General features: G+C 58.1%; 1 protein-coding gene across 2 annotated transcripts in view; it reads right to left on the reverse strand.

The window, feature by feature from the left end:
* Positions 1–2,764: 2,764 nt before the first annotated feature.
* Positions 2,765–21,022, reverse strand: part of LOC102446370 (alpha-2-macroglobulin-like protein 1) — a 111,059-nt gene continuing 92,801 nt past the window's right edge. Inside the window, exons 21-37 of one of the 2 annotated variants that reach the window (XM_075918655.1) lie at positions 19,410–19,664; positions 14,598–14,719; positions 14,405–14,456; positions 13,799–13,873; positions 13,227–13,403; positions 12,851–12,932; positions 12,130–12,286; positions 11,126–11,200; positions 10,506–10,665; positions 9,636–9,853; positions 9,277–9,492; positions 9,040–9,164; positions 7,589–7,679; positions 7,109–7,177; positions 6,599–6,701; positions 3,223–3,264; positions 2,765–2,932 (exon numbers count right to left, since the gene is read on the reverse strand). In XM_075918655.1, the coding sequence (XP_075774770.1) occupies positions 2,898–2,932; positions 3,223–3,264; positions 6,599–6,701; positions 7,109–7,177; positions 7,589–7,679; positions 9,040–9,164; positions 9,277–9,492; positions 9,636–9,853; positions 10,506–10,665; positions 11,126–11,200; positions 12,130–12,286; positions 12,851–12,932; positions 13,227–13,403; positions 13,799–13,873; positions 14,405–14,456; positions 14,598–14,719; positions 19,410–19,664 (2,054 nt within the window). In that variant the 3' untranslated portion in view covers positions 2,765–2,897. The remainder of the gene's footprint in view (positions 2,933–3,222; positions 3,265–6,598; positions 6,702–7,108; positions 7,178–7,588; positions 7,680–9,039; positions 9,165–9,276; positions 9,493–9,635; positions 9,854–10,505; positions 10,666–11,125; positions 11,201–12,129; positions 12,287–12,850; positions 12,933–13,226; positions 13,404–13,798; positions 13,874–14,404; positions 14,457–14,597; positions 14,720–19,409; positions 19,665–21,022) is intronic. The other variant, XM_075918656.1, reaches the window with a different exon arrangement.

Raw genomic sequence — 21,022 nt, forward strand, 5'->3', positions numbered from 1 at the left:
ATGCCAATGGGGAGAACGGGGGGGGGGCTGAACTCGTCCCATGAAAACGTCTGTGAGGGGGCTGCACACCCCGCTCTGGGCAGAAGGGGTCCATCCACTGTGGCCTGAGGAAATCCTGCCCTCCCAGCCACACTGGGCATGCTCCAAGTGCTGGGCTAGCACAAAAGGGAGCAAGACAGCTCAGTCTGGGTGGGTGCTGGAGAAGAGGGACCTGTGAAGCCATGTTTATTGCACCATTGCCCGTGGGACCAGAACTAGGTCTGCTAGGGGTAGGTCTGCACTACAGGGCAAGGTTGAATTCAGATATGCAATTTCAGCTACGTTAATTGCATAGCTGACGTCGAAGTGCCTTGACTCGGCTTTTGGCTCTGTCTACACTGCAGGAAGTCCAAGAGACTCTTTCTTCCACTTCCCTTACTCCTCGCAGAAGCAGACGGCCAGCATCAACCAGAGAGCCCCTTTCAGTTCGAATCAGCTGTCTTCACTACACCTGCTAATTCAAACCAGGGAAGATCGACAGTGGCAGCTTGAATCTTCTCTGTAGTGTAGACGTACCCCTGATGGACGAACCCCTAGACCCAAAACTGGCAGAAGTGGGGGAAGGCCTCCGCCCCCTCTCCTCCACATGAAACCAGATACTGCACCTCTGGGATAACTTTCAGGATGTTTAGCTACTCGCCTGGGATGGATAAAATTTATAACCCACCACATTGACACAGGTCGAGGGCAGAAAGTGAGGGACATTCACCACCCCCTCCCACAGAAGATGTGGATTGCCGTCTGACATGAACTCAATGCAATGCTGAAGATGGGAGTAACTGAAGAGTCACAGAGTGAACGGAGGAATCTAATTATCTTGGTACCAAAACCCAATGGCACTTTGCATTTCTGTATCAATTTCTGTCAGGTTAATGCGATATCCTGGTGCAAAGCAGATCCAATGCCGCACACTGAAGAACTCCTGGGATGCCTGAGGAGGAGGGTGCAAGTATCTATTGACCATTGACTTAACGAAAGGCTATTTGCAGATAATGCCTGTGACCCCAAAGGTGTAGGAGGCAAACACAGTCCAAAATGCCACTCGGGACCCTTCCCACAAGTACAGGCTTGTCCTCCCCCCACCCCCATCAGGGTCTATCACCCAGGAATTGTTTTAGAGCTGCAGTAGCTCCTGTCTCCGCCTTCCCCTCTCTCCTGTGCAGGTGCAATGAAGAGAGAGGAGGGGATGTTCAGCTGCAAACCAAGTAAGAGGCTATTCAGGGACTGATTACAAAGGGAGAAATGGGGAGGAGAACCTGATGCAGATAAAACAAGCATCAAACCAATCACGTGACAGTGTCAGCAACAACCAGGGGCTTGAACCCAGACCCAGTAATTCAAACCCTTTGGCTCGGTGAGTAAAGCCCTAAGGGCCAGGCCCTTTCTCTCCTGAGGACGTGGCAGTGGCGCTGGGGGAGGCGCCCAGGACGTTAACCCTCAGACTGATTTAGAGCCCCTGGAGAGCACTGGGGAGCCCCACAAGTCCTGACGGGACTGAAGGGTGAAGGGGAGTCGCAGGCTGGTACAAGCAGGTTGTGTGGGGGTGAGGGATGGGAAAATCCCCTTCCTCCACGGCAGGCGTGGCTGGGGCTGCCCCTCGCTGGCAGGTGGCAGAGCAGAGGGGCCCGTGTACTCCAGCCACTAGGGCAGACAGAGCTCTAGCACTGAAAGTTTGGCAGGGGATTGTGCTTGGGAAAGAGAAATGTTTTTTGCCATTGCCATGGAAATCCATGCCACGCTGGCCGGGTTCTAAAGTAGGGACCCCTGCTGTCTGGACCTGTTCAGCAGAGAGTCCGACGTGTTCCCGAGTCATTGAGATCTGGGATGAAAATGACCTTGAATGGTTATGGGGCAGTGTCCTAACTGATGAATCTTTCAGTCCCTGCCCATTGAAGCAGGTGCCTATAACCCCCCCCGCACCGTCCTGCACCATGAGCTTCCTGCTTTAAAAAGGGTTTTGCTTCTCTAGGACGGGGGTGGGGCGGCGGCGAACGGTCTGTGGGTTTTTCTTGCTACCTGATCACAGTGTAGGGTCTCAGGAACGACAGGCCTGGGCTGCCCTGGGGCCCTGCAGGCCTGGCTACGCGGCCACAGCGCGTCTGTCAGGCTCTGGCCCCATCTGGCTGGGGAGGGACCGTTCACAGAGGGGCGCTGCCCCAGCACGGTCCCAGGTCTCTGGCGTTACACAGGTGGCACCAAAACACAAACAGGCAGGAGCAGCGGGTGGGACAGGCTGCTCCTCCCTCTGTCAGGCCGGGGCTTCCAGGCTCTGCGGGTTCAGCCCAGGCGAGCCGGTCGAGCTACGGCGGGTGGCGGGAGAGAAGGGCCGACGATGGTTCAGCGTCACTCGGTCCATAATCGACCCTCCCGCGCAGCACAGCGAGCATCTCCCACTGGGGCAGGGCCTGGGGGAAATAACCAACTGCCCTGACATTAGTTCTGAACCAAACCCCGCCCCAGTGAGCGCAGGGCAGGAAGGGGGCAGAGCCGCAGGCCCAGGAGCGGCTGCTCTCAGGCTGCGGAGGAGCCGTGCGAGGAGCAGCAGCCGGGCAGCACAAAGCAAGAGCAGCCTCACACACAGGCGGGGGTTGTATCTTGTGTTAGGGTCTCAGCAGGACACACGGCAAACCCCCGGGGTCCCCACGGCAGCCCCTGGTTCCCACGGGTGACGGACAGCTGGGACCCCGCGGCTGGTCTGGAGGTGGGAGGGGGGAGCAGGGGGATGTTTCCAGAGCAACCAGGGAGGCGTTGGCTGAAGAAGGTGCAAAGGGGGAACAGCAGCAGCCGAGAAGATCCTGGGGTGTCCGGCTGCCAGGGCGGCTCTCAGGACGGGCGCGGGGGGCTGCTGGGTGGGGGCTTCAGCGGGAATTTCCCAACGTCTCGGCATCAGGGGCTTTAAATAAACAAACACCCCCTGAGAGAGGATCAACCCCCTCCCCCGCCCGATGGACACCTCTCCACATGGCCCCCAGAACTCTCCCAACCCCCAAAGACTCCCCCCTCACAGTCACCCCCACACCACAGACAGAGTCCCTTGTGCCCTGCATAGACCCTTCCCCCAACGTATCCCTCCCCCTCGTGGGTCCCATGCTCCCTTCTCCCCCGACACAGACCTCTCCCGCCCACGGCCTTGCCCCCCAGACAGGTGTAGGGACTGGAGATGGGTGGGTGCATCACACCTACCTGAGCCGCAGGGGGCGCTGTACTCAGCCTCTGTGTGCTCCCCTGCAAGGCAAGGGGGGTGAGGGATGAGGAAAGAGCCCCTCCCCCCACTCCCGCCCAGGCAGGGTCTGTCACCCCAGCCCAGGGGAGCCCTTCAGGGGGTCTGAGCCCCAGAGGGAGTGCGAGGTCGCCCAGGTGTCGGAGTGGGGCTGAGCGCTCTCCCCAAGCCCCACCCCCCAGTCAGACGGGCTCTGTGAGTCACCCTCAACCAGCTGACAGAAACTGCTCTGCCAGCCCGGCCTGGCACAAGGCTTTCTGGGGGCATCTGAGGAGCTAGAGGGAGAGCAACTGTGTGGGGCCCTGTAGCTGGGTCGTGAGATCCTGGTGGTAGCTGGGGGCCCGGGGTGCAGGACTTTCAGCCACTTAGAAAAGTCTTCTCCTTGGCTGTGGGGCGTGGCCACAAGAATCCAATTTCCCCCTCCTGTGGGGGGGGGAGAGCAGTGTCCTTCAAAGAGAGGAAGAAGCATCTTCGCGGGCAGGCTTGCAAACCTTGTGAGGAGGGCTTTAAACGAGGTTCGTCGGGGTATGGTGACCAAAACCCTGAGGAGAGTGGGAAAGTCGGATACCGGGAAGAAATGCAGAGAGGAAGGAGCAAGAAAGGAGGACCTCTGATTCGAATGGAGAAGATAGGGCAATCAACCGGTTAGATGAGGCTTTCTTCGGACATCTGAGTGAAGCTTCCAGATCGCAGGCCCTGGTTCTTGTGGGGGACTTTAATCACCCTGACATCTGTTGGGAAACCAATACAGAAATACACAGGCAATCCAGGAAGTTTTTGGAGAATGTTGGGGATAACTTCTTGACACAAGTGCTGAAGGATCCAATCAGGGCCCGTGCGCAGCTTGACCTTCTTCTCACAAACAGGGAGGAACTAACAGGGGAAGTGGAGGTGGGTGACAACCTGGGAAGCAGTGATCATGAGATGGTAAATTTCAGGATCCTGACCAAAGGAAGATAAGAGAGTAGTAAAATACACACCTTGGACTTCAAAAAAGCAGATTTTGACTCCCTCCGAGATCTGATGGGCAGAATCTCCTGCGATGCTAACATGAAGGGGAAAGGAGTCCAGGACAGCTGGCAGTATTTTAAAGAAGCCTTATTGAAGGTACAGAAAGAAACCATCCCGACGCGTAGCAGAGAGGCAAACATGGTAGGAGACCGGATTGGCTTACAGGGGAAATCCTTGGTGAACTTAAGCACAAAAAGGAAGCTTACAAAAAGTGGAAACTTGGACAAATGACCAGGGAGGAGTTTAAAGGTATAGCTCGAGAATGCCGGGGAGTTATCAGGAAGGCGAAAGCGTAAATGGAATTGCGACTGGCTAAGGCTGTGAAGGATAACAAGAAAGGTTTCTACAGGCATGTTAACAAGGGAAGAAGGACGATCCAGGGAACTATAGGCCGGTCAGTCTTACCTCGGTTCCTGGAAAAATCATGGAAGGGATCTTTAAGGAATCCATATTAAGGCACTTGGATGAGAGGAAAGTGATTAGGAATAGTCACCATGGATTCACAAAGGGCAAGTCCTGCCTGACCAATCTGATTAGCTTCTATGATGAGGTAACTGGCTCGGTGGACATGGGGAAGTCAGTGGATGTGATATACCTTGACTTTAGCAAGGCTTTTGATACGGTCTCCCACAATATTCTTGCCAGCAAGTTAAGGGAATGTGGATTGGATAAATGGATGGTAAGATGGATAGAAAGCTGGCTAGAAGGCCGGGCCCAGCGGGTAGTGATCAACGGCTCGATGTCAGGATGGCAGTCGGTTTCTAGCGGAGTGCCCCAAAGTTCAGTTCTAGGGCCGGTTTTGTTCAATATCTTTATTAATGACCAGGATGAGGGGATGGATTGCACCCTCAGCAAGTTTGCGGGTGACACTAAGCTGGGGGGAGAGGTAGATACGCTTAAGGGCAGAGATAGGGTCCAGAGTGACTTAGACAAATTGGAGGATTGGGCCACAAGAAATCTGATGAGGTTCAACAAGGACAAGTGTAGAGTCCTGCCCTTGGGACGGAAGAATCCCAAGCACTGCTACAGGCTGGGGACCGAATGGCTAAGTAGGAATTCTGCAGAAAAGGACCTGGGGGTTACAGTGGATGAGAAGCTGGATAAGAGTCAACAGTGTGCCCTTGTAGCCAAGAAGGCTAATGGCATATTAGGATGCATTAAGAGGAACATTGCCAGCAGATCAGAGATGTCATTATTCCCCTTTATTCGGCTTTGGTGAGGCCACATCTGGAGTATTGTGTCCAGTTCTGGGCCCCCCACTACAAAAAAGATGTGGACGCATTGGAGAGGGTCCAGCAGAGGGCGACCAAAATGATTAGGGGGCTGGAGCATATGACTTATGAGGAGAGGCTGAGGGAGTTGGGTCTGTTTAGTCTGCAGAAGCGAAGAGTGAGGGGGCATTTGATAGCAGCCTTCAACTTCCTGAAGGGAGGTTCCAAAGAGGATGGAGAGAAGCTGTTCTCAGTAGTGACAGATGGCAGAACAAGGAGCAATGGTCTCAAGTTGTGGTGGGAGAGGTCCAGGTTGGATATTAGGAAAAACGATTTCACTGGGAGGGTGGTGAAGCACTGGAATGGGTTACCTAGGGCAGTAGTGGAGTCTCCATCCCTAGAGGTGTTTAAGTCTGGCCTTGACAAAGCCCTGGCCGGGTTGATTTAGTTGGGATTGGTCCTGCCTAGAGCAGGGGGCTGGACTTGATGACCTTCTGAGGTTTCTTCCAGTTCTATGATTCTATGATTCTGGTTCTCCCCCTTTGCACCTGGGCATTTTGGCAGGCCAAGGAGAGAGGCTTGTGTCCTCCTGCAGCTGACAGCTCTGGCTCAGATCCTGTGGACGGCAGAAACAGCTCCTCCCCTTTGCTAGTCAGTCCTAAACTGAGCCAGGTTCCCTCCTTTTATTCTCCCTCCAGGCCCAGCATTGGCTGCAGGTAAAATGGGGCGGAGCTAATTGAGCAAAAAGGCCTTGTGTAGCCCCTGCACTGCCAGGTCCTCCTCTCACTTCCTCACAGGCCCTGGAGGGGCAGGATTCCTACAGCTGGGACGGCCCCAGTTACACTAGCTGAAGTGTCCCCACTGACCCGACGAACACTGGGCTCCTGAGACCCTGCCCATGAGCCAGTCCCACAGAGTGAACCTGGGAAGGCTCCGACCTGAGTCATCTGGGGCCCTTGGGATGGGGAAAAGTTCAGTGACTTCCCCCCCCATCCCCACTGAGTGTGGCACAGCCCCCCCAGAATAGCGGTAACGGGGGTGGGGCCCATGCCGGACACTGACTGTGCCATGGTGCCCACGGGAGCGGGGTTCACGGCAGGCCCCAGGCGGGACTCACCCGGCCCGTAGTAATCGTACAGCCTCACAGGGGCTGCTCTGAGATTCTTCACAGGGAAATCATGCTCCAGGGAGAAGGTGAAATTCGCCGCCTCCTTCGTCAGCTACCGAGAGGGCGACAGAGCGAACGCCCGGGCTGAGCGTCTGCACTGACAGCTCCAGCCCCCTCCCAGCGAGCGGCCCGGCCCTGCCAGCTTCCCTCTGCCCCTGGCCTGGAGCAGTGAGAAAATCCACCCCCGAATCCCCGTTCTACCCCTGCAACGTGCGAATCCCTTTCATCACACTCAGGGCCTGGCTCCAGTCTCCCCCAGCTCCCCACAGACCCCTTCACGCCCTCTCTGGGGTTTGGCCGAGGCTGGTCCCAACTCCCCTTCCTACATGGAAACTGGGCGCTTGAGATGGGGGGGAGATTTCACCTGAGTGTGGTGCAGCCAACCAGAGCAGTGGTAACAGGGATGGAGCCCGCGCAGGACACACCCTCCCCACTGGCACCAGAGCCCTGAGCACTCACCTGGTCCACGTAGATGGTCACCTGGTCCTTCTGCACCTCCAGCCTCTTCACCAAGGGCTGCTTCTCCAGCTAGGAGCGGGGGGAGGGAACGGCTGAGCCTCGCACGGAGGGGCTGGGACCGGATTCACTGCCCGGCTGGGGGTGGGACATGGGGCCCCAAACACCCCCCATGGCCCAGGGGCCTGGCTGTTACCCCCCAGGTCACTAGGGGGCTGCTCTGGGAGGGGGAGGGTCTAGATAGGGGCGCTTTGTTGCAGGGGAGCTAGTCACAGGCAGGAGCTGCTCAGTGATGGGATGGGAGACCCAGGGCTGTGCAGCGCCTCACGGCTGTTAGGGGGCGCTGTGCTGCGGGGGGCAGGGCGCTGTTGGGGTAACTCTGTGGGGGTCAGAGCTGCAATCTGTGTTCTCCTGGGGGGCTGGGCTCTCCCCATGGACCAGTCCCTGGATTCCGACTGTGTGACTGGCACTGTCTGGTCTCACCTGCCCCAGGGAGCTCTTGGCAGGGACGTAGCCGGACGGCAGCTTGGCCTCGACAATGACCATGTTGGTGGCTGAGCGCTCCCCCCTGTACCTGCAAGAGGAGCCGGGGCTGAGGCCAGGGCAGCCCTGGGTACAGAGCCCGGGGAGGGGGGATGGAGGGGCAGGGGAGGCCTCACATCTTCTCAGCCCTGCAGGCGTCTCAGGCCCTCTGCCTGTCTTGGACTGTGAACCCCCCATGTCCCAGCCAGCCTGAGCAAGGGGCAGTGGCCCCAGGAGCTGCTTGGGAGCCGACTGCTCCAGATCAGCCCCAGGACCTGCCCGTCATTGCCTGGCGCATTGGTCCTGCTTTGGGCAGGAGGCTGGATTCAACGACCCCCTGAGGCCTCTTCCAACTCCCTCATTCTGTGATTTCAAGGGGCTACGAGCCCTGAGGGTGAATGTTTCCGCCAGCACTTCCAGCCCCCCAGCCCTGCAGTAGGACGGTGTGTGGAGGTGAGGGTTGGGGAGTTCAAAGGGTTTGCACGCAGAAGGGGTGACTCTCGGTGTCCCTGGGGGTATGTCTACACTACCACCCTAGTTCGAACTAGGGTGGTTAATGTAGTCATCCGAAGTTGCAAATGAAGCCCGGGATTTAAATATCCTGGGCTTCATTTGCATCTTGCCGGGCGCCGCCGTTTTTAAAGCCCCAGTAGTTCAGACTCCGTGCCCGCAGCTACACGCGGCACGGACTAGGTAGTTCGAATTAGGCTTTACGAGGTGTAACAGTAGTTCGAATTAGAAAGCCTAATTCGAACTACCTACTTCGTGCCACGTGTAGCCGCGAGCATGGAGTCCGAACTACCGGGGCTTTAACAATGGCGGCGCCCAGCAAGATGCAAATGAAGCCCGGGATATTTAAATCCTGGGCTTCATTTGCAACTTTGGATGACTACATTAACCACCCTAGTTCGAACTAGGGTGGTAGTGTAGACATACCCTGGGTTATTGGTGTTACGAGGTGAGAGAGAATTCAGGACCCAGGCCAGTGGCTTGGAGACCCAAGTAATTGGGGACCTGCAGACCCAGCTCGGACGACACGGCCGGTTCTGGCCAGTGGGAGGCCAATGGGCTGCAGAGGGAGTACCCAGTGACCTGCCCGGCTGGTTCTAGTCAGGGGGAGTAAAGGAGGGAGGAGGGGCGAAGGGAGAAGCGAGGGGTTCAGGCCCCGGGACACAGAGCGAGGGGACCCCCTGAGGGGCCCACAGCTGAGCCAGGCGGGCTGGAGCTCAGAGAGGTGGGGGGACGGTGGAGGGGCTCAGCCTCCACTGAAGGGGGTTGCCCCATAGACCATTGGGCCAAGTGTGGGCACGACCTGTGAGTGTGACAGACAGCTCTGCCCAGCCACTTCCCCGCTGCCTGGGCCTGTCCCTGCCCTGGAGTCGGACCCAGCGGGTGGGGGGCCGGGCTGGTACCGGGCGTGCAGGGCCAGGCTGAAGCGGGATGCGGCGCCCTCGCTGCACTCCTTCGGCTCCGTCTCCACCCGCAGCTCAAAGGTGGCGGAGCTCTTGGGGGGCGGCACGTTGTAGCGCAGAATCAGCTGGGAGAAAAGTGAGAGGGTTGGGGCGGAGCCTGGCACTGTGGGGCCCAGCCGTGGGGCAGTCCCAGGGCACAGCCACTCACCGCCGGGCCCCAGGCGCTCCTGCCCTCACCTGCACGAAGACACAGCCGCTGCCGCTGGCCTGCACCGTGTACTGCCCGGGGATCTCCTGCAGGGCCGCTCGCTGCAGCACCAGCCGGTTGGCGTTCTCCACGTGGAATTGCTGCCGGGCCCCGGCCGGGGAGCTCACGGTCACCGACACCGTCCCGCTCGCGCTGTACGTCAGGGCTGCGTATCTGGCCAGGGCCTGCAGGGCCACCACCGTGTCCTGGGGCAGGGGAGTCACCGAGCGGCTGAGAGGGCCCTGCCCAGACTCACTGCAGCAGGATCGGGACCTGCCAGGTGCTGACACCAGGGCCAGGCTCCCAGCCCCTGAGGCCGGGGGTGTTAGCCCAAGGGCAGGGCCGTTACCTGTGTGGAGGCAAAGCCCCCGTAGGGGTTCTGCTGCTTGCTGAGCCAGCGGACGATCTGGGAGGCGGTCGCCAAGTCGGCAGCAGACACGTTGGGCAGGGAGAGATGGGCCAGGAGCACGTAAGCCGTCAGCTCCACCTCCGCCGAGGGGGCCTGGTCCCAGTAGGGTCCGGGGCTGGGCAGGGCCTTCACCTGCCTCCGCCAGTGGAGCTGTCCCCCTAGGAGAGGGGCCGAGGGAAGGGCAGCCCCACGGCTGCAGTTACAACACAGCGGGTCACCTGTTTGCCTGGCAAAGGGACCCGGGCCCAGAGGGATTCCTGCCCCCCACCGAATGCAGCCGCCTCTGGGGCAGGACACAGTAGCTGGTTCCCAGGGCACTGGGCGGCTACACAGGTGTAAGAGCAGGCCACTGGGCTGGTTATGCGTAAGGTCTCTGGCTCAAAATCCTGGAACTACTGTTGCTGAGTCAAAAGCCCTGACTGCCTGGACCCCCCCAAGCCTGAGGTGCGGTGACGCGTAGCAGGTATATCCCCCACAACCCAAAATCCATCTCTGTCCCCCACCCCCGGGAAACAGGCCACATTCATTAGATGAGCGGCTGGTGGAGGAAGATAAAAGTGGAGACCCCATGAGATGCAATTGTTCAGCCTGCTTGTGCCTGGGGCCACTGCTGGTACAGGGGGATACTGAGTCCTGGAGTGCGGGGCCCTAGGGCTGGAGACAGGAGGGGAGCAGGGCCCAGCCAAAATGCTGAGGGCAAAGCCGTCACTAAGTGCAGAGGCAGTGTGTGGGCAGGGCCATGGGGGGCAGCCCTGCCCTGTGTCTGAAGGCCGCCAGGGGGAAGGGCAGTGGAGCGAGGCGCTGCGGTACCGGCGCTGATGCTGTGCTGGGCCAGGCTCTGCAGAAGGGCATCCCGCAGCTCCGTGCGCCCCGCCAGCCCGAAGGCGTAGGCCAGTAGCGCCTGCGTGTAGAGGTCACTGGTGCGCGAGGACTCCTGGAGGCACTGGAGGGCCCTGGTCACCGTGGGGTCCTGGGACGGGGGAGACACCCAACAGACGCCCCATCAGGCTGAGCTGCCCAGGGGAGACGCCCCACACCTGGGGGTGTCCCCCGGCTCCCAGCCCATGGACCCTCACAGCGCTCCACCTGCCAGCCAGTTCTCACCTGTCCCAGCCCGTCCCTGCCCCCGTCACCTGCACCCAGCACCCCCACAAACCTCACCCAGGTTCCCCCACTGAGCTCTAGACATGAAATTAGCCCAGCACCTCCTCATCCGCCAAATCTCCCTGCCCTACCCCCAGCCCAACACCCCACATCACCCTGCCCCAGGCCTTGGTACCAACTCAACACAGACTGCCAGCACCCCCTCCCCCAACACCTCCTCCCATCTCCAGTACCCCGAACATCGCCCTGACACCCCCGTATCCTCGCCCTGAGCCCCCCCAGTGCCCTGGTCCCTGCCCCGGCAGGAAGGCAGGGCTTGGCCTCACCGTGAGCGGCTGCCCCAGCTCCAGCAGCGCTGCCGTGACGTAAGCCGAGAGAGAGATTTCATCCATGATGTTGCCCTGCGGGAGATGGAGACACCGGGAGCTGCCTCAGGCCAGGCCTGTAGGACCAGCAGATCTGGCTCCAGCGCTGTGGGGGGCTTGCATGGGCCCCTCCTCCTGCTGGGGCCTGTCAGGCCCACGTGGGTCGTAGCAGCCCGGGAGGCCAGGCTGTGGCAGTGAGTCCCAGGGGCTAGTTCGCGCGAGGCGGCAATGGCTCCATGGCCACGGCTGCACTGGCCCCGTGTGAAATCCTCCCTCAGCCCCTGCGCCAGGGCCGGGCTGCGGGTTTGCAGGGACGTTCCCCAGACGCCTGTGGAGACGCGGGGCCGGTCCTGGAGCAGCTGAGGGATTCGCCCCCCCCGGGCGGGAATCCAGACTGTGCCTGAGATTTGTCTCCTCCTAGCTCCCAACCGGCCGGGGCGGCCCCAGCCCTCCCAGAGAGACCCGGCCCCTGCAAACGGCTGGGGACCAGCGGGGCCCAAACCGCAGCCTCTGGGATCGGAGACTGAGTGGAAACCTTTCACCACAAGCCAGATCCACATTCAGTGCACCTGCCCTGTGCCCCAATGCCCAGGGACTTGGGTCCTTCGGACTACATCTCCCATGATGCACCAGAACTGCTCTTCTGACCCAGCCGTGTGGGGTGTCATGGGAGTCAAGTGACTACAGGGCCAGGCTGGGCCCACCAGGCTCTCCGTGCCATGCAATGGGTGTGGGGTCTGCTCGGTGCCAGCTGGGAGCCTGGGCTGCTCAGGAGCCAGGGTGGATGGACCAGGGCTGCTCCCTCCTGAAAAAACCCTCTGACCTGGCTGCCCGGGCCATTCAGCTGCCACTAAAGCCCAGGGAAACCCCCAAACCAAACCAGGCTACAACAACCATCTGCCGTGGGGAGCCCCAGGGACTTTTCCAGCTTCTCCCTCCACCAGCCCATCCCCCCGGCCTCCCACCTGCAGGGTGTTGTTCATCAGCTTCCCCACGCTGCGGAAGCAGCCGCTCTCCAGCTGGTGATGCTGCAGCCACCCAAGGGCATCCTTTAGGTGTTTCTCGTCGATGGAGATGTAGGGTCTGGCCTGGCCAAAGGACTTGAGGACGAAGGCCGTCAGCCTGGGCGGGGAGAAACCCGTTATAGCAGGGGTGGGGAACCATTTTGAGGTGGGGCCCACTGACCCACAGAAAAATCAGTCAGGGAACTGCACACAAGTGAGAAGCAAAGAGACGCCCCTTACTGAGAAGGAGAAAGACCCTTCCCTTGGTCCCATTGCACACCAGAACCGGGGGGGCAGGCTAGTAGACGTGTGTTCCAGCCCTGTGGGTTGGGAGCTGGGGTGCCAGCACAGACTCCCCAATGCTGAGCTTTGGGGGCCAGATCCAAGCAAGCCAGGGGCTGCATTCGGCCACTGGGGCTGAGGGACCCTCTGCCGGAGAGGCTGCAGGCCAAGAAGGAGGCATGTGGAGGGCCAGGGTTGGGGGGGATTCGGCATATGGGGGGATGAGCAGAGCTGTCAGGGGAACCCAGGGTGGGACTGGGGGATCGGCGAGAGGGCCGTGGGGCAGAGCTGTGTGGGGAGCGGGACTGGAATAACAGTGGGGCTGGGGGTCAGGCTGCAGCCCATGTCTGTCCTGTCCCCACCCAGAGCCCTGACTCGCCCGTGCAGGGCAGCCCCTCACCAGGTGTTGCCCGTGGAGTCGCTCTCCCCGAAGGCGCTGTAGGAGCCGTCCTTGTGCTTATAGTGAAGCTGGCGCTGGTACCCTGCGGGGTGGGAGAGACGCACTGAGTCCTGGATCTGCTCGTTGAATGGACTAGAATCCACTCCAGCCTGCCCACACGCCTTCCCCCTCACTCGGACCCCTGAGCAAAACACTCCACATGCACCTGGGTGGGAGCTGCAGCCCAGAAAGGAAAGGCCCAGGATCCCATTCCCTGACCAGCCAGTGCCCAGAGCTGGGGCTGGACTGGAACCCAGGCCCAGAGATGGCATGGACAGGCCCTGCCCTGGTCCCAGCATACCCAGGGGGTGGGGGTGGAGGTGGGCAGGACACTCACTGCTCTGCAGGAATCCTTGGGCCTTGTCTCTGATCTCCGGGCTCAGTTGCCCGCTCTTCTCCAGGTACTGCTGGATGTAGATGTTGAGAGCGAACCGGACCATGTTCTGTTCTCCATCATCGAAGAACATGGGCTGCAGGTGCTCTATGTTCTGCAGAGCCGCGCCCATTATGTCTCCTGCCACCAAGGGGTCGGGGAGCAGAGAATGACCAGGCTGAACAACAGCTGCCCGACCCTAACTCCGTGTCCCTGGAGCCCTGGCACCCAGGGCTCTGAGCCCCCAGTTCAGTTCAGCCTGGGGGGTTACGTGGGTAGCTGGTGAGGAATGGCCCAGAGGCCAATGCCCTGGCACAGCTTCCTGGCACCACCGTGTGAGTCTGCAGCCCCTCGCTGGGCGAGGCCCTGGAGCACAGACTGCAGGACCGGTCCTGCCCCAGCCCAAGGCCCCCACTCCACCTCCTGGGGCTTTCCCGTCCGTGACGCCCTGGCTCTCTGACCGGAGCGCTGGGCACAGCCGGGCTGGCTGGGCAGGCACCGCGCCCTGGCAGGGGTGGGGCAGGGGAATTCCTTACCCAGGACAGTCACGTGGGCCCGCTCGGACCCCGCCAGGACGTTCGCAGGCAGCTGCAAGGAGATTTCTTCAGACGCTGCAAGACACAAAGGCAAAGACACAACCGGAAAGGCCTGCTGGGAGCCTGCCCCAGCCTGCAGCCAATCAGATCCCCCCATTCCACCCACCCCTCCAGGCTCTCGCCCGGTCACTGCCCCTCGCTCAGTCCCAAGCTCCCCGCGCCGCGGTACTCCAGGGCCTTTGGGGAGGGGCGGGGTTCTCATGGCAGGGCCCTGCCTGTGGGATCGGCCCCTCTTCTGGCTTCACAGGGCCCTTGTGTTGAGCTCTGCAGGGAGCTTAGGACACATGGGCCAGGCTGACGGGAGGAGGAGCTGGTGCGACAGGCCCAGTGAGACTCAGCCAGATGAGCTCGGACCATTGGCCCATGGCAGCCGGTTCCATAACTGCCCACTAGGGGGAGCTTCTTCCCCGGGCAGCTGGGCCCCGCCCCTGTCACAGGCAGGTCACTGGCCTGGCCGGCACCTGGTCTGGTCCAGCCACAAGACCTCTTAGGAGTCTCCCTGAGTTACTGGCCCCCACTGGCCCCAGACAGGCGCTGGGCTCCTACCTTCCTGGCAGAGCAGGGAGCTGTGCGACGTCTCCTCCACGATCCCCCCCGGCTGTTGGGAAGGAGCATCAGAGAGAGTCAGGAGACAGCACCTTGCACGTCACAGCCTGACAAAGGTCAATCACAAGTGCACACTCAGTGGATTGGCCACCCCACCTCCCTCCGCTGAGCCCAGGCCCCAGCAGACACTGACCAGGACCAGCAGGGGCTGGATCACGGTGTCCACTCGCCCCTGGGCTGGCACCACGGCCAGCTCGTTGCCGCAGAGCTCCTCGGTGCGCAGGGCCTCCGTGCTGACGGTGAAGTTCACCTCCCCTGCGGAGCCAGTCGGAGATGCCCATTAGACAGCCCCACGCCCTCCCTGGGAAGAGAGTGCCCTGGTCTAAGAGGGGAGGGGACTGCTAGGGAGAGGGAGGAGGAGAAGGGAGAGAAAAGCAGAATAAAGAGAAAATGGCGAGAGATAGAGACTGGGGGAGAAGAGAGGGCAGGGCGGAGGGAGGTGGTGACTGGGAAATGGTGCGTAGGCTGGAAGGGGTTTCTCTGCAGGGTGTTCTTTCCCCCCACCCCTCATCTCTTCCCATCTCTTCTCCTGTCATCTCGCATCAAGTCCTGAGGGACCCTTTCCTGCTCCTCCCCCTCACTCGCAGCACAGAGCCTCTAATGCCCCTCCCCCTTCTGCCTCCATTAGCCTTGATGGGGGGGGTCCCCCGCAGAGCATGAGCCAGCCAGTTGCAGCCATATTATGAGCATTAGGCCCCATGTGCTAATAGAAGAGAGCACCGCGCACTGGGGGTTGCTTTCAAAGCAGGCTTTAGGGAAGGGACGGGCGACATTTTTATGGGGGCTCCACTCCAAAAAAAAAAAAAAAAAAAGTTGTGGCCTCCGTGTGTCCCAGGACTTGGAGACACGTGCGAGCTGTGTGGAGGGGGCGTGTGACTCCTCGGTCAGGTCGCGGGGCGTTTGGAATCGTTGCAGTGGGAGGGAGGGTTTTATTTGTCCATTGTGATCTGTCACATTACCAAATTGGAGGGAAGCAGCCAGATCGCTGCTGCACTCCTAGGTGGGGGTGTTGGCCCCAGAAATTGGTATAAAAGGGAGCCATGTGGGGTATTGAATGGGAGCTTATTGTTTGCTGATCTTATGTACGCTATTTATGTGAGTGTATAATGTCTGTGTGTGTAGGTAGGAATCTGTAATCTGTGTGGAAGCTGAATATTTCTCTGAATGTGGTTAAACATGGCTATGGACAGGCTGATTAGCCAGGCCCTGTGGGACAATGGCACTTGATGGGCCAAAGACACACCCAAAGAATGGGGGCTGTCACCTGAGAGCAGCCAGCAGGAAACACAGAGATTGGCCTCTGACCAGGTGACTGGCTGCATACAAGAAGAGGCCAGGAAGGAGGTATAAAGAGGTCATGTGGTCGATGCCATTTTGTCTTCAGCTCAGCACTTCATCCCAGAGGCAGCACTGCAGGGATTGAAGGGCCCGAAAGACCTGTGAACCCATCCTGATCTTAGGATGCGCAATAAGAACTTTTAAACCAGCAGCTGCAACATCTCTGCTAGAGCCTGCATCGAAGACTGGGAGATTCGGTGCATGTAACGTACTATTCTTTAACAACCTGACTCTCATGCTTTTCTTTCTTGTGATAATAAACCTTTAGTTGTTAGATGCTAAAGGATTGTCCCAGCGTGATTTGTGGGTAAGATCCAGAGGGTAAATTGACCAAGAATCTGTGGCTGGTTTCTTGGAACCAGACAGAACTTGTTCGGGGTAGGTGGGATTGGGTGCTAGGACCCCCCACCTGTGTATGAGGCCCGGGGCCATCTGGGGCACGGATATTGCTGGGGTGCCGGAGCGGTTTTGCTCGTGAGGCTTCAGGCAGGCAGCTGAAGCGCTCTGTGGGACTGGTTTGTGGCCTGTTTGGAGAGGTCACCAGTCTGGGGGCTGTAAGGAGCCCCGGATTTGAGCAATTCACCCTGAGCGGACTCCCTCAGCTGTGCCCAGACACGGCCCGGTCCGTCACATGATCAAGGCCCATTGTTGATAAAAGGGTCTCAGGCAGGGATGGAAGATTGTATTCGATGCACTGCATCTGTGGGATGGTCACTTCCCCCCCCCCCCCTCCGTCCACATTGCTTTCTCCCCCTACTTACCTACTTTCCTCCCCCTGCTTCCTCCCCCATGTAAGCATGCCCCTCTCTGTGGGTACGGTTTTGCATCCCCCGCCGGGCTCCACTCCCCACTCTTGGCTGCCGGCTGCCTCAGGAAAGGGCACCACGGTGCCCGCTCTCTGCTACACGCTGATGCGGCTCACCAGTGGGGCCATCCCCACACCCAGCGCATGCGCTGCAGAACCATCACCGCTTCCGCTGCTTTGCGGCTCCAGCTGTCCCACCCCTGCCGCCTCCCTGCCGAGAGTGCGGGGCACCTCGGTCCGTCATAGGAGGGTCCTCCACCTTTGTCTGTAATTCTTTCAGACTCCCCTGATTGTAACTATGGCGCCCTGCACATTACTCTTGCTGTTGCAGTGATCCTAGCTGCTAAATCCGCCCCGTCCACTGCAGCCTGAAGAGCTGTCTTTGCTATGGACTGGCTCTTTGATGATGGAGGGTGGAGGAGTAGTATACTTATTGACCAAAGAGATCTAAGCATTTGTGCTCTTTCGCCTGAGATCTAGATTTGTATTGGGAGAGTTTTGATTTGTGATGAACCAAGCCCATGACCAATGACTCTAGGTGAGGATGTGAGAATAGAAAATCCATCCCTTTGGCTGGAACAAAGTATTTTCTGTCCATTCTGTGGTTGGTGGGGGGAGTAGAAGCTGGCATCTGCCACAGTACACCCAATGGTTCCAAGATACCCTCCTTGATGGGCAATGCTATCTTCGATGATGTAGCCGGGAGGAGTATTTTGAGTAATTGATATTGTTTGTCTTGCAGTGCAGTTTCCTGAGACTGAGCCACGTGTTTGAATAATTCTTGAAATTGTTTTAGGTCGTCTGCAGGGTGAAACTTGGAAAACTGCCTCCTCTGTAACTGTGGAAGACTGCAGGACCTGTGAGGAGCTCTCGGAACTGGACTGAGGTAAGTTCTCATCGTCATGTGCTGGGTCTGCCTGGGTTGTTACTGAAGGATGGGTGACGAAGGTGATGAATGAGCCTTGGTGGCCGGAGACCATGTAGCTGTATGCTTTGGTGTAGAGGCTGGTATATCTTGGGAGCGGTGGTGATGGGAGGAGCGGGGGCGATATTAGTGCCATGTCTCCCAGAGAGGTCACTGAGGTTGAAGCTGTTGCGATGGATACGCCTATGGGTGATTAAGCCATGGAAGATGCGGGGGCGGTTGAAAACGATGGTGTCAGGTGGAGCGCCATGAAGCCGCTGATCCCATTGGGGATGAATGATGTGACACAAATCTACTCCCGTGCCTGCTGCCATGTTTAGTTCATGGTGACACTGGTGTGGGAAAGTGGAAAAAACGTCTACACTCTGTCTGTACGGGCTAGAGTGAGGTAGCGCTGGGGACCGTGGTGAAGGTGCTCCCTGCACCGGTGGAGAGTGTGCACCCGACTGGGGCTTTTTGTAAGTGATGTGTCTTTTTAGACGCTTTGTTATGATCCGGTGCCATTGCTGGTTTTAGCTCCGTCTACCAGTGGCTCATTCAGTGCTGGGGTGCTTGTAGCTGCTGGTGGTGGCGTATCTTCTTTTGCCAGTGCCAGCTAGTTAGCTGCCTCAGAGGGAGCCGAGTGTTTCAGTTCTCACTCAGCTCTGTTAGCTGAGGTCGGTCTTTGGAAGCGGACAGCACCGGGGAACGGGTGGCCCAGGATGTGGTGAGCAGTGATTGTGCCGCAGAAGCCTGCAGCACTTGAGAGCATTTGTGGGGAAATAAAATCACCCTCGCACAGGGCGCTGAGTGTGCCCGTGTGTCTGGGGAGTTAACCCTGAGAGGCTGGAGGGATTCCTCCCAGAGGAGGTTCTTCAGCCTCATTCCGCACCGATTCCCCGCTCTGGCGGGCATGTTGTGACAAAACAGGCACTTTTACATATGCTGCTTTTGCCCAGGCATTTAATTCAGGACGCGTGTCCATCAGAAACCAGCCTTGAGTCCTGACATGTGTAACCCTTCTGCCAGATCGAGTTAATATCAGCAAGGGCCGGGTTCAGTATCTAGGGGTCTTTTCCCAACAGCATAATACAACACCGGCTCGAGCCCTCACCCAGTGACCTGGGAAATCTTACACACACCCCTGGGCGCCTCAAAGAGGCAATTCTTCCCCTCTCGCAAGCATAGAGCCTCGGTATAGCAGTAAATCTTTAACAACATGAGGTAACTGACATCAGCATTAAATTGGGAAAACACCATAACTTGGATTCATAGACCAAACATGAGCAAAGACCCATCCCCAGCCACGAATCACCCAAAGTCCCCAAAAGTCCAACACCCCAAGAGTCTCTTGAGTCCAGCAACCCAAAAATCACCCAAAGTCCAACACCCCAAAAGTCTCTGCCCCGGGTCAGTGCCGCCCCAGGGTTCAAAAGTTCACCCAGCAGGGTTTTACCATCCCAACCTGGGTGGAAAGAAGGGGGAGGGGGTTGATACACCTTGACTATGTCTACACTGGTGTGATCTTGCACCAGAAGTATGCAAATGAGGCTAAGTGTGGACTATTGCCGAGCCTCATTTGCATATCTAATGAGCCGCTATTTTTGCAGAAGAGGCGCTTGTGCCAGAAGGAGCTGTCTACACTGCTCCTTCTTGCGCAAGAAAAACCCTCTTGCACAATGCTGTTATTCCTGAAAATAATCAGCGTAACGGCATTGCGCAAGAGGGTTTTTCTTGCGCAAAAAGGAGCAGTGTAGACAGCTCCTTCTGGCGCAAGAGCCTCTTCTGCAAAAATGGCAGCTCATTAGATAGGCAAATGAGGCTCGGTGATATTCCACGCTTAGCCTCATTTGCATAAATCTGGCGCCAGATCGCACCAGTGTAGACATAGCCCTTACGTGGTCTGATGACGGGCTCCGCCTCTCCGTAAGGTTCTGCTGCCACGTCAATGCAAGTCACTCCGCCACACTCCACCTGCTGTCCCGTGAGCCGCTCCAGCCATCCCATGAACTGCCCTGCTCCGCCAGCCGTCTCAGTCCATGCCCCTGGCCACCAGCTGGTTGTTCCTGCAGCTGCTCCACTGGTTGCCTGCTGCCACTCCTGCTGGCTGCCTGCCGGTCGTCCTCGCCAGCTACTCTGCTGGCCGCCTTTGCCTGCCGGTCATTCCCACAACCGCTCTACTAGCTGTCCCACGAACTGCTCTGCTAGTAGCTCAGCAGTATAACTTCAGGCTCCCCACAGCACACAGTGATTTCAGCTCTTCAGCAAGCTCAGCTCATGCTCATAGTAGAGGAGCCCCAGTACTAGTAAAACATTGGCCCACAGTTAAGTCAGCTCAGCAGCTTGCAACTAGACTCCTAATGGAATCCAAATTAGCTCCAATATTCCACACTGGAGAGAGGAGGGGGTGCAATTGCTGTTTTTTAGGCCCTCAGATAGGGCCCTACTACCGGGTACAAACACCTATCCCCAGCCTCTTTCAGTTTGACTGGGCTTGGAACTAACTAGCCCCTTGTCTAGTGAGTGCTACTTAGTTTATGGCGAATCCCTCTGTCATAAAACAGTTCTACTATTCCACTGTCCTTGATTTGCATAATCAGGGTAACAACACTTTATCCCCCCTGCCTCAATAACAGAGAGACTGGGGATCCCACAGTGGCCAAAGTGACCATTTGGGCTGCTGTGAGCACATATTAGGCGGGGTGGGTGTGCCTATGCAAACAAGATCAGCCCCTGAAGTCATTTTGCACCACCCGCCACAATTCACCACCAGATGTCCGAGTAGAGATTATCCTGACCCTGCTTACACATGAATCACATTTCTTGAAGCCAGGAGACCTTGGGATGTAGAAAGAATGTGAGGAATCAGAACTTGGAGAGAAACAAGTGAAGAAGGGAAAAAAACTGGGGAAGAAGGGCTTGCTTGCTTGCTTGCTTTCCTTCCTAAAGAACTAGGTGAAACTATTCTTATGCTAATTAAAACTACTGACAATTGGTCAACTAACTACATTATTTTTCAATTATCTGTCAGAAAGGAGAGCACTGCTGTGACTCCGTCTTCTTCCAAAGACAATAGAAAAAGAACTGAGGGAGGATCATGCCACGTCCTTATCTAATGGGAAAAACTAGTGCGAGAAAGTGACTGTATATGCGTGGTGCAGGAAGGCACTGCTAGGCCAAATCTCCAATCAGCAGCGCGAGGATGCACCGAGATCTGAATGCAGCACCCACAGGGACACTATTCGAAGGAGAACAGTTGCTTGTGTCTGTGGACGCTGAAATCTCAAGAACTGACGCTTTAGATACTCATACGTACTGGCATTCGTCTTTTAGCAGAGGGAATTTCAGCTCCCACTCAAACTGTAAAGTTACCGCTGCGGTGGATTCTACAGACCCCAGTAACACCCCCAGCCACTTGCAAAGGCCCCACCTGCCTGCTTAGCATGAAGGCAGCCTTTCTCTGGCAGCCCCTCGCCTGCGTGCTTTTCTCACCCCTCCCCCGGCTCAGAGC

This window comes from Pelodiscus sinensis, unplaced genomic scaffold (genome assembly GCF_049634645.1).
Source record: "Pelodiscus sinensis isolate JC-2024 unplaced genomic scaffold, ASM4963464v1 ctg39, whole genome shotgun sequence".
Taxonomy (NCBI): Eukaryota; Metazoa; Chordata; order Testudines; family Trionychidae; genus Pelodiscus; species Pelodiscus sinensis.